The 18,498-nt window shown below is 39.0% G+C and overlaps 1 protein-coding gene across 1 annotated transcript in view; it reads left to right on the plus strand.

The window, feature by feature from the left end:
- The window catches only part of ANKRD16 (ankyrin repeat domain 16), a 371,524-nt gene that overhangs the window by 327,290 nt on the left and 25,736 nt on the right, over positions 1-18,498 (plus strand). The window contains exon 6 of the mRNA XM_044088822.1: positions 10,889-10,967. Within this exon, the coding sequence (XP_043944757.1) occupies positions 10,889-10,967 (79 nt within the window). The remainder of the gene's footprint in view (positions 1-10,888; positions 10,968-18,498) is intronic.

The following is an 18,498-nucleotide window of genomic DNA, read 5'->3' on the forward strand; positions in this document are numbered from 1 at the left end:
AAGCCAGGACATAATTTTGAATCATCTGGCCTTTCTTCAAAGGGTACTGACTTGTCTGGGGTACACCATAAATGAAAAGAAATCACACCTGGTACCCCGTCAGCAAATTATATTCCTGGGAGCAAGTTTGAATACAACTTCCCAGATGGATTTCCTCACGCCAGAGAAATGGACTCATTTGACAACCTACTTCAAACAAGTGGCCACAAAATCCAGTTATCTGCAAGGCAAATACTGCAGGCCTTGGGGTTCATGGCCTCCTGCATTCTTCTAATTCCATATGCAAGGCTGCATATGAGGAAACTGCAATGGTATCTCAAAAGCCTATGGTATCAACATTCACAGGATCTAGAAACTATGATTCCTATCATACCTTGTCTACGCCTAGAGTTCCTTTAGTGGGCAGAGGCCTGCCTCCAAAACAAGGGACTGCCATTCACACTACTCCCTGTTGCCCAAACCTTAACAACAGACACATCAGACTATGCATGGGGGGGCTCACCTGGCAGGGAAGTGCATCCAGGGCAAATGGAACCCAAGTCAAATGCACCTCCACATAAATCACAAGGAAATGTTAGCTGTACAGAATGCTCTGACAGCCTTCAAAGACCACATTCTTCTAGGATAACTAATGGTAAAGATGGACAACACCACAGTCATGTGGTACATAAACAAGCAGGGGGGTACACACTCTTACCCCCTCTGCAGACTAGCCATGGCATTGTGGAACACAGCCTTAAGCTACCAAGTGGATCTACAAGCTCAATTCCTGCCAGGAAAACTAAATACACTGGCAGATGGACTAAGCAAAAACCTCGTGGACCCACACGAGTGAAAACTGGAACCAAGGATTTTCAACATGTTGACAAGCAAATGGGGGAGCCCAGATATAGACCTGTTTGCCTCCCCCCAGAACTATCAATTGGACAAATTTTGCACAAGGATTCCCCACAAACTAGCTTGGAAAGTGGATGCTCTGTCCTTCAGCTGGAAAAACCTATCAGTTTATGCCTTTCCTCCTCTGCCTCTGCTCTCCAAGGTACTACTAAAGATCAAACAGGACAAGCCAAGGACGATTTTAATTGCACCAGACTGGCCACGCCAACACTGGTACCCCCTCCTGCGCAGCTTATCATATGGCACCTGCCTCAGACTTTTTCCCTGTTGTCTCAGTGGGAGAACCAGATCCTGCACCCTCAGCTGCAAACCCTGAACCTAGCAACCTGGCTAATTACCTAATCTCTCCTTTACCACCCCTTAGTAAATCAGTGATGGATATCATTTTAGAGGCTAGGAGGCCTAGTACTAGAAGATCTTATGCTGCAAAATGGAAAAGATTTTGTACCTGGAACCACTTTCAAGGGATCAGCGCAGCAGTGCCCAATCTACCTCAGATTCCACAATATTTGACTGAGATGCTTCATAAGGGCTTGTCCTTTTCCTCCATCAAAATTCATGCCTCAGCCATTTCAGCTCATTATAACACAGAGCCTCCCCTCTTCTCTTACCCACTGCTCAAGCAGTTCCTCAGAGGGGCCAAAAATTTAAAGCCACGGAGGAGAGCTCCAACTCCAGCCTGGGACCTTAACTTTGTCTTGGAGAAACTCACTCTTCCTCATTTCGAGCCTGCTGCTACTGCAGATTTAAAATTCCTTTCCTGGAAAACAGCTTTCCTTTTAGCAATCACTTCTGTAAGAAGGGGATCCGGGTCACAGGCCCTTATGCAGTGGAGCTTTTCATCATCTTTCATGCCGACAGGGTGTCCCTCAGAACCAATCACTCCTTCATGCCCAAAGTGGTATCCAGTGTGGCTCTTAATCAGTCCATTCATTTGCCTACCTTCTTTCCTAACTCACAAAACAATGGGGAATGGATACTACACTCCTTAGATGTGCACAGACAGCTGAGATTCTACTTGGACAGGACTAAACCTCAAAGGAAATCTGAACAACTACCACGCTATCTTCTCTGTGAAACAACAAAATACACAGAGGAAACGCAGTACAGGCTCCAGATAAAAGATTTTTAATTCAATACAACTCGCTGTTGTTCTTACATTAAATAGTCCAGTAAAATGTAACAATTTTGAACAGTATAGTTACTTCTAAAATAAAAAACTTACAAACTTTAAAACTAGTTAAGCGCTTTCACCTACGCTATGTAAGCTTCCTCAGAACAAAAGTGCTCTAGTGTTTCAATGTTTAAATAACTTTTTTGGCGCCAACACAAATTGCAGCCCTTAAAGTCATATTGCTCCAATTCACTATATTTGACACTGAGCTTCCTTCTGCTGTTGCTTGTACTATCCCATTCAATATTTGTGTTACTCATAGCAATTCTCTATTATAACTAAATAGTTAAAAACCCTGTTTAAAAACATTTGATAACTAATCTAAATAACTACTCTAAGTAAACAAATGCGTGTATCCTATTGTGATGCATCCTCTATTATTAACATTACCTACCTTATGTTAGTAATGTTTCTATTTGTTATAAATCGGCAATTTGATTATCCAAGTCATGTTCATCTGAACTTTATAATGTATACCCTTCTTTCTAATATTTCTAATCTATAATATATTTTTTAATACCGAATAACTCAACTACCATTTCTCATACTCTTGATACTCTATTCAACAATATGGGTTTTATCGATATATTGTCGTTCAATCCTGGTATATTTGAGGCATCTGTGAGAAGTTGCCACCATACTTCTCTATAACTCAAAAGCTCTTTCCTGTTGCCTCCCTTGGGGTTATGTTTAATATGCTCTGGTATGGCAAATTTGAATTTATGTTCTTCCCCTAACCTTTCTATATGCCTGTACATTGCATTATTACCATCTTTTCTCTTTATACTATATTGATGGTCATATATCCTCTTTTTGAAGGCCCTTTCGGTCTTGCCTATATAATATCCAGGACAGGTTTTACATTTTGCCATGTATATGACAAAGTTAGTGTTACAATTGCCTGATTTGAACTTAATTTTAGTCTTATTTATATTATCTAATATTATCTCTGTTTCTTCCATTATAAACCCACACTGGTGACAATTACCACATTTTTTAGTTGCTTTATTAGAAATTTCTTTCATCATCATCATCATCATTATCATCATCTTTCGGCTTTTTCCGTTAGGGGTCACCACAGTGGATCATCTCTTTTCATTTCTTCCTATCCTCTGCATCTTGCTTTGTCACACCAACCGCCTGCATGTCCTCTCTCACCACGTCCATAAACCTTATCTTAGGCCTTCCTCTTTTCCTCTTACCTGGCAGCTCCATCCTTAGCATCTTTTTCCCAATATACCCATCATCCCTCCTCAGCACATGTCCAAACCAACGCAATCTCATCTCTCTTGCTTTGTCTCCAAACTGTCCAACATGAGCTGACCCTCTAATATACTGATTCCTAATCCTATCCATCCTAGTCACACAGAGTGCAAATCTTAACATCTTTAACTCTGCCACATCCAGCTCTGACTCCTGCCTTTTTGTCAATGCCACTATCTCCAACCCATATAACACAGCTGGTCTCACTACCCTCTTGTAGACCTTCCCTTTCACTCTTACTGGTACCCGTCTGTCACAAATCACTCCTGACACTCTTCTCCACCCATTCCACCCTGCCTGTACTCTCTTCTTCACCTCTCTTCCACATTCACCATTACTCTGAACTGTTGATCCCAAGTACTTAAACTCGTCCACCTTTACCAACTCTACTCCCTGCATCCTCACCATTCCTCTACCCTCCCTCTCATTTACACACATATATTCTATCTTAGCCCTGCTGACCTTCATTCCTCTGCTCTCTAGAGCATATCTCCACCTCTCCAGAGTCTCCTCAACCTGATTCCTACTCTCACTACAGATCACAATGTCATCTGCAAACATCAAAGTCCACGGGGCCTCCTGTCTGATCTCATCTGTCAACCTGTCCATCGCCACTGCAAATAAGAAAGGACTCAGAGCTGATCTTTGATGTAATCCCACCTCCACCTTAAACGGATCTGTCACTCCCACTGCAGTCCTCACCACTGTCACACTACCCTCGTACATATCCTGTACCACTCTTACATACTTCTCTGCCACTCCCGACTTCCTCATACAATACCACAACTCTTCTCTAGGTACCCTGTCATATGCTTTCTCCACGTCTACAAAGACACAATGCAACTCCTTCTGACCTTCTCTGTATTTCTCCAATAACACTCTCAGAGCAAACATTGCATCTGTAGTGCTCTTGCCTGGCATGAAACCATACTGCTGATCACTAATCATCACCTCCCTTCTTAACCTAGCTTCTACTACTCTTTCCCATAACTTCAAGCTGTGACTGATCAATTTTATCCCTCTGTAGTTACTGCAGCTCTGCACATCACCCTTATTCTTAAAGATAGGTACCAAAACACTTTTTCTCCACTCCTCAGGCATCCTCTGACTTTCCAAAATTTCATTAAACAATCTAGTTAAAAAATGTCTTTACTGTTACTATATTATTTTACCTCCCCATTCTCTAATAACCTCTTCTGATTATTTGCTATTTTGTACACAAAATGTGGTTTTTCCCCTACGTGTCTAGCCAAATTATCGTCCACCGTAAATAACCTCCAATGAGTTTCCATAATTTGCTTGATATGATAAACGTAGGGACTGTACTCCAAAAACACATGCTCTTTGATAGTTTGTAGTGTTCTCTATTTTGTCAATACTGGAGAAACCACTAGTTCTTTTATAACTTCCTAATAGTGGTACATATGTTTTACCCCATTGAGCATTATAGACAAAAGAGGGGTGTAGCAATGGGTTCTGCATGCACACCTATATTTGCAAATTTAGTCATGTTGGATTGGGAGGAAACAGTGGTTTTCTCGAATGCCATGTTCAAACATGTGAGACATTACACAAGGTTCCTTGACGACATCTACATATTGTGGAATGGTAATATGGATGAATTGGGTGCATTTATAACCTTTTTGAATTCCAGTAGTGATTTTTTAAAATTCACACATTCAGTAAGTACCAATGGAATAGCTTATTTAGACACATACATTTCACATGATAGTGAAGGATTTAAATCTAGTATATATAGGAAAAACACATTTTTGAACAATTATTTACAATATACAAGCAATCATCCTAAAAAACTGTTATACAACATTTATAAAGGGCAATGTATAAGGGTAGCCCGCATGACATCGAGACATGAAGAGATGATACGGGAAATGGAACATATAACAGGGTTATTTGAAGAATGAGGATATGATAAGAAAATGATGAGGGCTGTGAAACAGTATGTAATTCCAATAGTATTAGTCCTGTCCAAGTAGAATCTCAGTTGTCAGCTTGGGAGGGACACTACAAGGTGTTAAGAAAGGTAAGTGATGTTAACTACATGGTGGAAGTGCTAGGCAGATGGCAGGGGCACAAATTGTACCATGTTAATATGATGAAACCTTACCATGATAGGGAGCCCCTTGTGCTGAGTATTTGCAGTGGATTGCAGGAGGAGTCTGAGGGAGATCTGGGGACTGATCTCCTCAGTGAGGCTCGGGCTGACACCTCGGCGGAAGGGGTAACAATGTCCCAGCAGCTATCTCCTACACAGGTTTGAGAAATCCGAGCAGTATTGCAGGAATTTGGGGATGTGTTCACTGGGAAACCAGAGATCACCCACCTGGTGCAGCACCAGGTGGCTACAGGACCCCAAAGGCCTATTAGAGAGGCCCCATTATAGGGTGCCTGAGAGAGTTAGACACACTCTGTGGGAAGAGGTACCGGAGATGTTGGAACTAAGGGTGATTCAATAGTCCCAACAGTCCCTGGGCATCGCCAATGATGTTGGTGCCAAAGAAGGATGGCAACACCAGGTTCTATGTGGATTACAGGAAATTAAATAGTCACAAAGGGTCAGATGCTTACCCCATGCCTAGGACAGATGAGGCCCTAGAGCAGCTGGGTGGGGCTAAGTATCTTACAACCATTAATCTTAGCAAGGGTTACTGGCATGTGCCCTTGACTCCCAGTGCTAGAGAGAAGTGAGCCTTTGTTACTCCTTTTGGCTTGTATGAGTTCATAAAGATGCTCTTTGGGATGAAGAATTCCCCGTCGACTTTTCACAGGCTGGTGGGTAATATCCTAGCAGGAGGGTTTGCCCTTACTTACCTAGATTATATTACCATCTACAGCCATTCCTGGCCAGAGCACCTTCTGCATGTCAGGGAGATGCTGGGCAGACTACAGAGGGCAGGGTTGACCATTAAGCCAAACAAATGTCAGGTGGGTATGACAGAGGTCTCCTACCTAGGACATAGAGTGGGGAGTGGTAAGATAAGGCCAGAACCTGCCAAAGTGGAAGCTATTCAGGCATGGCCTGCACCTGTTACCAAAAAGCAGGTGATGGCATTCTTAGGGACAGTAAGGTACTACAGAAAGTTCGTCCCTAGTTATAGTACCATAGCTGCTCCCTTCACAGACCTGACAAGGAAGAACAGGCCAGATAAGGTAGTGTGGACCCCAGCATGTGAGCAGGCATTTCAGAAGCTTAAAGAAGCTTTGGAAGGACCCCCTGTGCTAGCCACTCCAGATTACAGCAAAGAATTTGTTGTGCAGGTGGATGCTTTGAATCATGGGGTGGGGAGCTGTACTTAGCCAGATTTCTTCAGAGAGGGAAGAGCACCCATTGGTTTATCTCAGTCATAGGCTCCAACCCAGGGAGGAATGCTATGCAGCTGTAGAAAAGGAATGTCTAGCTATAGTGTGGGCATTGCAGAAACTTCAGCCTTATCTGTATGGAAGAAAATTCAGTGTAGTGACAGAACACAACCCTCTAATATGGTTAAACAGAGCCAGTCAGCAAAATGCCAAATTTCTAAGATGGAGCCTGAGGTTGCAAGCATATGATATGTCAGTGCAGCACCACAGTGGGAGTAGCAATGCCAGTGCAGATGGGCTCCCAAGACAGGGAATGGGGTGAGGTACCCTCAGATAGACCTAACCCTCTCAAGCAGCGTTTCTCAAGGGTTACTTGAAAAACTAGCTTGAGTTCTCCAGGGGGGGAAAGAGATGTGAAGATTGGGGAAAGATGGACAAAGGCTGCCAGCCCAGTCAAATAGAATTTGATACATAATTCTATCATTTGTATAAATAAATGTAAAATACAGGCTTGTGTTCTTAAATGAAAGAAAACACTGTAAAATGTGAACTTCAAGATTGGTGCAACATTGCCATCTGTTCTAAGGAAAAGCAAGCCAAGCACTTCAAATGTTCTTTGAAGTTGCAGTTATCTAAAAAATGGTGCAGAAGCGACTGGCTGAGCACATTCTTTCTATTGTCTTAACTTAAGGATTAATTGTTAGAGTATACATGTGAAATGTCTTTTATTGTTGTAGTTTCCTGAGCAGGTGATAGCTTGCTAAATAATGCAGTTTGTGGCCTGGGAACTCCAGACTAAGTGTCAAAATGATGCAATGTGAATACTGGGAAAACCTAAGTGTCAAAATGATGTACTTTGGGACGGCCTTAGCAGAGCTGTTTGTTAATGTTTTAAAAACTATTATTCATTGAGAGACTAGAATCATTTGTCTTGGACCATCAACCCCAGTACTGCTTATGCTCTTTATGTATGTAAGTAGGATTATAGTACTGTGTTTTCTCCTAAGATTAGCTAAAGATTAGAAAGTTAGATTAAGTGTTTTTCTTTGACATCAGACATGTCCTACTGTATTATTTTAAGTTTCTGTGTGATCTCTGAACTCTTAGATATCTATGTGGTGTAGTAGTATTGTCTTGTGTATTAATTATTTATTATTAAATATTTAAAAAGCCTTTACCTGTGGCTGGTTTGTGTAGAGATAGGCTCTAGAGTACATTGCATAGTTATAGAGGTTATCGTAATAGGCCACTCTAATAAGCCTTAGACTGAATAGTCACATTACCAATTGGATAATAATATTGCACAGTAATAATTGGACACCCTTTCAAGGGCCTTTGGGTAGCTGATAATTATATTAGCTAGTGGTGGCAGGAATTACTACCGTATAGTCTGGATAAAGGGGCACAGCTGGAGAATTTGTGTCAGCCTTTCCCAGGAGTGTCTGTGAAGTTGTATAAATACTTATCTCAAAGTGTGGGTGTGTGTCAGCTGCCTTTGCAGAAACACAAAGCACTGGTTGGACAGAGAGGGTACTGGAGGTTAGCATGACAGCTAGGCTGAGATTTGGACCCTATAGCTGTGCCAGTGGGGACTCCTACTGGGGACCTGGAGAGCAAGGGAGTAACCAGCCCCAGACTTACTGTGATCTCTGTGTGCAGTTAAGGGAAATTGTACTTTACTGTGTGTATTTGTTATCCTTTTCTCTTCTAGGAGGAGACTTCCCTGGTGTTTGTGGTGAGGATTGAAGCTCATTGATTGCTGAACCAGGGCACGGTCGTCACAAGGAATATGGTTTAAAAAGGATTCTGTTATGACTTAAGATATGCGGAAAGAGACTAAACAAAAGATAATGCAAAAACACAGAAACTGGAAGCTCTGTTTTATGGATATAGATAGAAAGATACAAGCAGTGAAAATGTTTTTAGTCGCTTTTGTTTTATATACAGGTAAAGCATATTTAATCAAACAGAGGAGAAGCTGTGGATAGCAATTAATATAGAGCTGAAGGATTTTATCTGAGAGGAGAAGAGGGCAAGAGTCAAGGGGGATAAGTTGATCCTTCCAATATAAAAAGGTGGTTAGGGATTATCTGATTTGAAGGGGTATTTCAGAGCTACACAATTAAGGCTCCTATACGTAGCACAAGTGGAAAACTATAATTTAAACTGGAAAGGGGTGATGATGAAATGGGGAAGCTCAAGGAATAAGGAGAAACTGGGATTTTGGATGCAGATCTTTAAGGAGAATAACAATAACAATAACCATACAGAATATTATAATCATAAAGTAGCAGAAAGTATTCTAAGAATTAAGCCAACATGGTAATGGATAAAGGAGTTGCTGTCGATAGGGATGACTGCAATTAGGGCTACAGAGACTAGGAAAGGGGAGAAAAATTTGTTGGAGAAAATTGGAAAAAGAACCAAGGTAGTGATATCAAAGTATAGGCAAAGAGAAAGGAGTAAGTGATCCTAAGTGAAAGACCAGAGTTTTTAGTAGAATCTAGAGCAGAAGCTGCTGCTAAAAAGGTATAATTAGCAGGGCATGCAAAATATTACATAACTATAGGAATCGATCAGAGGAAGTTAGAAAGGATTGGGGAAGAGAGACTTAATAAGCAATTCACAAAGAAACAGTGGGATGGATATATGTAGGTCTCCCAAATATGCAAAAAAGTCTAGAAGATTTAGGATTTTTTCTTGGAAGTGTTTGAATATGTATTTCTTATATCCCAAGCAGGCTTCACAAAGAATTTTTCTCAGATAGATTGCAAAGGTTGGAGGTGTGATGGGGAAGAAAGACATAATTGGAACATATTTTTTGGGAGCATAATGAGTTGACAGATGTTAAAAATTCCATGCAGACTATTCTGTCAGAAATACTGGGTGAGTAAATTGATGTAACTTTGGAAATAATTTTTGAGGTGTGATACACAACCGGAACTGCCAAGACATAGTAAGGTTTTGCTGAATTTAATTCTGGTGGCTGCCAAAAATGCAGTTACTAGAAAATGGGAATCAAAGTGTAATCCAACCATACTAGTAGTAGTAAGTATTGTAAAAGAGATAAGAGAACTGAGATCTTTAGAAAGGGGTAGGAGCAAATTACATAGAAAAAATAGGGATTTGGGGAACAGTACATGCAGAATATTGTTTTGGAGGTTTAAGGGAAGGCATGAATTGAATGAGCTATGTAATGTCCAATTGACAGTGGCTATATAGAAGATTATATTTGATGTATACTGTTTATAACTGAAAATATGTCAGTATGGTTTTTTTTCATTTATATAAATTTATGATTATCTATGTCATAAGTGGTAATTCAATAAAGATGTTTCTTATTAAAAAAAAAGGGCAGGTGGAATCCCTTGGTTAGGAGCCCAGCCTCCCCTAAGGCTTTATCGCCTGAACTGATTTCTAAAACCAGTCATCAGTGATACTGGCAAACACCGTGTTATTTTCAGAACTCCAGTTAAATGAGAGTAATTTCATTTGGCTGTTAAATTTCAGCTGCAAGTGTAAAATTAAACAGGAATGAATTTTTTATGTTTGTGGTTTTTAATATAATTCAAATATTTGATTTTATCTGATTTGTCATTTTATGGTAATTTTTATCCAGTCTTGAGTTTCACTCTAATAAAATTATCGATTTTACCTAAGATTTGTCATATTATTATTGTTTTTATTTTTATTATCATCACTATAATACATGTTTCCCTGCTCCTTTAGTGTACTTCTGCTTGTTTCTATTTGCGTTGGCTGGAAATGTATTACATCATCATGAGTTCTTCCTCTGTTAGTCTCATTCTGCATTTCCCAGACTGTGCCAGAAAATAATGTACATGTGAGGGCACTTGCTCAGTAACTTGCAAAATTATGTCCGTCTGCTTTGCAACATATTTTAGATGTTCCAATATACTTTTATTATTAATCTGTATAATTTTTGAAAAACACAAACATACATTTTACTGTGATGTACATTTTCTGTTGCACTTACTGCTGTAGTATACCTTTATATGCTACATTCGCTTGTTGTTTTGTTGCATTTTTACATGTGTATATCAGTGTTTCTTGTTTAATGATTAACTTGATCACTACTGAATTTTATATACAAAATGTGGTATTATATGACTGGTATTCAGACTGCTTTCTGATTTATGCAAATGAAGTGAAATTTTCTTGCATTTGATGAGTTGACTGTAACAGATGATACAGTGTTGTCTAATATTACAGGAGGGGCATGCAGGTACAATTCAGATGTTGCTATCATTAGGAGCCGATGTGCATTCAAAAGATAAGAAAGGACGATCAGGTAAGTGGCAGCTGATAAATTTTACTGACATATCAATAGATGTTTTGATAGTAATTTTGCATTTATGGATTTATCCAAAAAGACGAGAGAAAGTCAGTGCACATATGGAGCACCTTATATTTTGGCACGCTTTACTTCATGCTCGATAAAATAGCAAAACATATAATGGTGCACTTCTAGAGATAGGCCAGGCATATGTCCCAGAAAATAAAAGTTAATTTGAATTACATGTTAATCGTTTGCAGAAAATGTAGAAGAAAATGTAGAAGAAAAACAACATCCTAAATAAGGGTCTAGATTAAAACCACGAAAAGTAAGTTCAACGAACGGCATTTTACATTGAAAATGCTGTTCAACGAAGTGTTATAGTGAGATCGTGGGTACAGTGAAGATCAGAAAATTTGCCCTTTCCTCACTGTAGTGTGATCTTGGAGTTGGTATATATAATTAGCGGGGAGGGGGGCACAGCCCCCCCACAATAGCGAGTTCGACAAACGGCATTTTCAATGTAAAAGCTGTTCGCTGAGCTCACTTTTTATGGTTCTAATATAGACCCCCTAAACAGTCGGCTGGTAAATCATAAAATGAGAAACAAACCAAGACATAATTGCCTAAATAGATGTACTCCAAATTATTCATATGAAAACTTGACAGTAAACAGTACATAAGGAAGTGTTCTTCTTAAAAAAAGTTTTATGAATTTAGAGATGAAGCTGGGATTGCCATTAACATCTAAGTGGCAATGGAAGAAATAAAAACAATATACTGCGGCATGGGGGAGTGCTGCACTCCTGAGTGTGTCATCCTTTGGATGAGACGTTAAACTGAGACCCCTGAGACCCCATCAACTTGAGCTGGTGGTAGCTCAGGTGGATGTAAAAGATCACAAGGCATCTGTTGAAAAGAGCAGATGAAGTTTCCTGATGCCCCAGCCAAATTTCCCCTAGTAATATAAAAACCACTTTGGGGCTCCCCTGAAAAGAGGTTACTGGCCTAGTGGGACTAATTCAGTCAACAAAAAATTAAAAATAAAATAAATATTGTAGTTTAAGTGCTGATCATGTTATGCTATATTATAAACACTTATTAAAGATCGTTGATGTTGGCCTGTCATTTCATTTCTGGGTGACTATTGTCATTATTTATCGTCATTATTTCTACTGTTACACCAGATATGAACTTGTCCTCTTGGATTTCATTGTAAAGTTTCATTGGTGATGTACAGGTGTATGTACAGGTGTATAGCTTTAATAAACTTGTGCCTTAGCCTGTATATCGGTTAATATTCTGTATTATGTATTCTGATAACCTATATAATGGCATAGTCTGAAATGCATTCTAATGAAACTGGAAACTATCTTGTTTCTTCAACCATTCTGGTGTATCAGATGTTACATGATGCTAGACGTTATCAAAATATATTTATTTATTTATTTTATTTAACATTTGTTAACTGGGAAAGTCCGACTTTGGACAAAGCCAATTTTCAGTGGAGGCCCACGGAGAAACGCTCCAGACGCATGTCTTTGTAATGTGTGAGGAAACCAGACCACCTGGAGGAAACCCACATAAATGCAGGGAGGACATGCAGACTCCACACAGAAGGCCCTTAAGCGAACTGGAAAACCTTTGCTGTGAGGCGACAACGTTACTGCTGCACCACTGCACCTCCATTTTTTTTTCATTTGAGAGGTGGTTCAACTACCTCCACCTTCTGACTTCTGTTTTTGTAGAAAATTGTCTGAGAACTGGAAACTGTGGATCTTGAATTTTAGTTTGCTGCTAACTACCAGTGGAATCTCTGAGAATCCTAACGAGGTGCCATTACTGGGGAAGAAGCTGTACAAGTTTATAATGCATTTGAATTTCAAGAAAGAGAACAGAAATGTTTCAGTGACAGGAGACACACATTTCAGGGTTACACTGATTTGAAATAATCTTAAATTCTTTCGCCATCTGCACTCCTGCTCTTCACAAGGGCACACTCTCCAAAAGTATTTGATGCCTGGATGGCAGCAGTAACAGGTCATCCAGTGTTAATGGAGCAGGATTATTCAGAGTGATTTTATATTATAGACTGTAATCATAGAATTAATCTGGGAGTGCAAAAAGAGAAGACAAATTTAAATGTTCCTTGCCAATGGTGTTAAAATGTTATTGGAATGGTAAAATAATGATTTAATTACTGGATAAAAGATTTTCATCAGAGTAAGGAACATTACTTATGTCTGACTAAAGTGTGTTTAACAGAAAGGTAAAGAGACTGTTGAGTTATTATATTGAGATACATCATATGAGGTTGTGGTTAAGGATGACTGGAAAGGACAACTGGGTTTGTTTGAGAATGCCCTGTTGTTATTGTATGCACATCCAGGACCAAAATGCATAGAATTGTTTAAAAGTCCAAAGTGATTTATGAATCATCTAGTCTTGCGAGAAGTTGTATATTTTTATATCACTTCTGTAATGTTCTGTTTCCTCTATGATTCAAGTATTTTTAATGGCCACAAGACAAGATAAATATTGTTCCACTTTGGTCTGTTAGGTCTGAGGGATAGCTATGACCAAATGCTTGCATCTTTTTAACACCTTTATTGAACTGTCACTTAAGACACAAGCAAACATACACTTGTATAAAAGAAAACAAACCATGTTAAAATGTTCGCAGGTACAAACATTATATATCACATTCTTTCATACAGTTATCAATCCAACATTGCATAAATTGCTCATTCCTGCCTTCAGTTAAACCTCACTTGTCCTCCAGAACATTATTCTGCAAGAATTGTTCTCAATTTCCATTTTTTCTATGTAATTTGCCTCTTCCTTTTTCCAAAGATCCCACTTCCAGTTTCTTTACCTCTGTTACAATATTCACTACTTCAAATGCAGTTGGTTTAGACTTTGATTTCTATTTTCTAGTAATTGCTTTTTTGGCAGCAACTAGAATTAAACTTAATAATGTCTTACTATGTCTAAGCAACTCGGATATTGTAACTCAGCTCCAAAAAACATATGTTTAGTTATACCCATTCACTCACCCAATATTTCTGACGGAGTATTTTGTAAGGAATTTTTAAAGTCTAAAACCAAAGAAATAGTGTGTGAACTTGCACCCACCCAGAATCTCAAACTAAAAGAAAAACAGCCCACATAGTGCTGTGCTCCCTGACGGAGCCAAAACAGTAAGTGTTCAAAAACAAACTCAAAAGTCACCTTCCTTAGGAACAAGCCATAAAACAATACTCTGAATGACCACAAGCCAGCATTAAAGGGGTGAGTAACAAAATCCACTTTAATATTAAAATGGTCGAACGCTTTCATCCATTAATTATAGGACTTCATCAGAACCGTCTGAATCAAGAAGTGCACACACAAACTCTTGAGTCACATGTTCATATTCAAATAGTAAAAAATACTCCTGGTTGTTTCTTAAAGTGCAAAGTACTCAATAAATGAATGCAATGGGAACAAAAGTTAAATAGAACTTCAAAATCTGAATTACATAAGTATAGAATTGAAGCACAGTATGTGAAAAATAAAAATGAAAAAAATGAAAATATAAAAATGTATAAAAGTATGTAAAAACACAGCTTGGGAAAATAGCACAGTTGTGAAGTGATAGCAGAAATTAAAATAAACCCATAAAATGTTAAAATGTCGGATAAGCAAAATATAAGTGAGCAGTTACATAATAAACAAATTGCAGTTAAGATAAAATACTACTTTTACATGTATGAAAAAATTACAAAAAAATACCCATGCCCATTTTGATGACAGTAGTCAACACGATCAGATCCATAGACTCATTTTATTTAAACTGTATTAATGTAAGATGCAGCTATCTTGAGGATACTGTGCACGACAATAGATGCCCAAAGAATTTAGTCTGTACAGCTCTTCCCCTTTTAGGGTGCCATCTAGAGTCTCTGCTGCTGCTCACAGCTCTATTCTGTTCGAGATGGAAACACTCAGTATGTTTTTCAGATACACAAGCAGCAAACAAATAAATCCAAACCAGCCCGGACGCTGAAAATGTTGAAACACAGGTGCCCAGTAGGAAGGTAGTTGGAATAAAGAAGCTGAACCACGACAAAGTAAAACCACCTTTTTTAATACAGAATGGTGAGCGCTTTCGCAATGGTAACCATTGCTTCATCAGACAGATCCTTCAAACAGAAATAACACTTAAATACTTTAATTCATTACAAGAACAGCCAATCCTACCACTCAAAGTTAATTCAGCACTCAGCAATCAATGAATTACTATGGTTACGTTTTGCACGTGGTTAATTGCTGAAGTTGGAAAAATTCTGTTTAAAAATCACATACACAAAATGTAAAGACAAGGACATGTGGAGAAATATAAATAAAATACATAACAAGTCTATGAATACATATGCTCATGTTCCCCATTTAGTAACTACTTATGTGCATAGATATAAACATAAACATATGTATATAAGGTATATATATATATATAAAGTATATGCAGTGCACACTCAACAGCTTAATAAATACATATATATTCTGCCTAATAAATGCAGGTGTTGTCCACCTTGTAAATACATATATCTCAACAAATGCTTGTCTTTAATATCATCTATGCTAAAAGCAGCTCAAGAAATGCTGTCATATTGACCCAATGCCCTGCATGTGTTTATGTGGTCTTCTCTTGTTAAAATGGTATTATTTTTTTATGACGGTTAGTTTTGCCAACATAGAAATGGAAAAGAAAGGAAAGATAAAGCTAAGCCCTACTATGATAGAGTAGGTGAGTAGGTAGTGACAGGTTAGGTATTAGGAATAGTGTATTACCATATACAAGGGATGTGAAAAGGTTTGAAACCATCATATGACAAAATTGGCATATGTTGTTAGTAGATGAGGATACTACCAACATAGTGGGTGGACAACCACATTTTGCATTTAGAAATAAGAAAAGTCTGAAACAGCAGTTTTGCTTTCCACGGACACCTGTTCTGATGGATAACACAGTGAACGATACCCATAGATGTGGAAAATGTACACAGTGCATTTATGTAGATGAATCAAGGTTTTTTAAGCACCCTTAAACAGGGCATCTATGGGAGCTAAGGAATTCTGCTGATTGTAATACGTAGAATGTAGTGTATGTAGCTCACTGCACAACATGTTTCCATTTCTGTGTTGGCAAAACTAACCGTCACTTTAGGGAACGGATAAGGGATCACCTTTACTGCACTAGAAGAGGGCAACAGTATAGTGCTTTGGCTAAGCATACATTGGATAAGGGGTATGACCATATATTTATATTTTTGTTTCAGGTTTTACACATCCAGAATGTCAGCAATAGGATGGGGGACATAGTCAATACTACTGAAAATATGGAAGTAAAATGGATTTTGCGTTTAGGAGAACATAGAGGTATATGCATGAACGATAGTGTTCCATTGAAGCCAGTGCTAAAATCTAGAAGGTTAAAATAATATAAAAAAAAAATACCATTTTAACAAGACAAGACCACATAAACACATGCAGGGCTTTGGGTCAATATGACAGTATTTCTTGAGCTGCTTTTAGCATAGATTTCATTAAAGACAAGCATTTGTTGAGATATATGTATTTACTAGGTGGACAACATGTGCATTTATTAGGCAGAATATATATATTTATTAAGCGGAGTGTGTACTGCTTATACTTTTTATATATATTTTATATATATATTTTTATGTTTATATCTATGCACATAATTAGTTACTAAATGGGGAACATGAGCATTTGTATTTATTTACTGACTTTTTATGTATTTTATTTATATTTATCCACATGCCCTTGTATTTACATTTTGTGTATGTGGTTTTTAAACAGAATTTTTCTAACTTTAGCAATTAACCAAGGGCAAAACGTAACAGTAATTAATTGATTGCTGAGTGCAGAATTAACTTTGAGTGGTAGGATTGGTTGTTCCTGTAATGAGTTAACGTATTTAAGTGCTGCTGCTGTTTGAATGAACTAAGCAATGGTTACCATTGCGAAAGCGCTCACCATTTTGTATTAAAAAAGAAGGTTTCACTTTGTCGTGGTTCATCTTCTTTATTCCAACTACCTTCCTACTGAGCACCTGAGTTTCAACAATGTTTTTCAGATGTGGGAGGAACTCCCCAGAGACACAGGGAGAACATGGAAGCTCCAAACATGCATTGGTTGGTGGTCAGGATCTAGCCTTGTACCTTGTGCATGGGAGGCAAAGTCCTTAACCCTTATGCAAACTAGTCTCTGTGAGTCCCTGTAAATACTCTTGACCCCATAGTCACTGTCCAACTTAATAAAACTGTCTGATTTGTAGTATACCGGAACATCAGGGTTCCCTCTCTACAGTCATCTGCAGAAGGTGTGCAATTTACACTTTTTTGTTTTAAATGATACTATTCTTACACCTTACTTTCATGTGTACTTCTGGTGCTCTGTCATACTTACACAGGATAATGTGCTTTGATGTATCCACAGGTGATTCTTTATCCAGCAGCAGCACTTTGAAACTGACACTGTCTTATGTTGGAGGATGTGCAACCTCATGATGATGGGGATGAGCTGGCACAGTTAGGGAGGGGTGTGTGTGTGTGTGTGTGTGTGTGTGTGTGTGCGCGTGTGTTTGTGTCTGTGTGTGTCTCTGTGCGTGTGTGTGTGTGTGTGTGTGTGTGTGTGTGTGTGTGTGTGTGTGTGTGTGTAGCACTGCACCTTTACACAGACTATTGCCACAGCCTCTATGCCTGTGGACATCCAGGCGATACACACCAGTCAGGAAAGGCAGGTCAATACAAACACTAACAGAAAAGAAAGTGTGGTACCACCTAGTGTAGCTGTATTAGGCTATGCCCTTAGTCTCCATGGCTGGGGAGGTACATAATATGTGTGTGTGTGTGTGGGGGGGGGGGGTACTGATGCTCATTGGAAAAATGGTTATGCCCTTCCTCCCTCCTCAGATTTATGTCAGTGGCTGACACCTAGCATGTGTAGGACCATCAGGCTAGTACCACCACTGCCATGGCATTGTTACAGTGATGCTATGACCCATAGTTGTGCATTTACTGTATGAGTGATTGTATTGATAAACTACATCACATACTGGAGTGTTCCATTTCTTTTCAAGCTTAACTGCCATCCATGAAGCTATTCTGTCTCATCAGATGGTAGCCATAGTGAGCATGGATGACTTAGATCACACATGCAGAGAGCCAGTACATCCATGGCTATATTTATTGTGGAGGTGTCTACACCCAGGAGAGGTCATCCCTGTGGTTGTGGCAGTTGATCAGTGGTATGTCTCCTAGTAGGCATCGCTGATGGTCATGCAGTGTGCCAATATCTAGCCAGTGGCCGGTGTTGTGGTACAACTAGTGCATCTCTGGGTAGAGGCAGCTGTCATGAGTAAGTTCATGCACGGGATCCATCTACCATGCATGCTCTAGACCTGTCGAGTACTTGGGGCCACAGAGTGTTGCTGCTTGTAACGTACAGCAGACACAGACCACACTACCCCAGCCCACAT

This window comes from Protopterus annectens, chromosome 11.part0, assembly GCF_019279795.1.
Source record: "Protopterus annectens isolate FY-2018-M chromosome 11.part0, PAN1.0, whole genome shotgun sequence".
Lineage (NCBI taxonomy): Eukaryota > Metazoa > Chordata > Ceratodontiformes > Protopteridae > Protopterus > Protopterus annectens.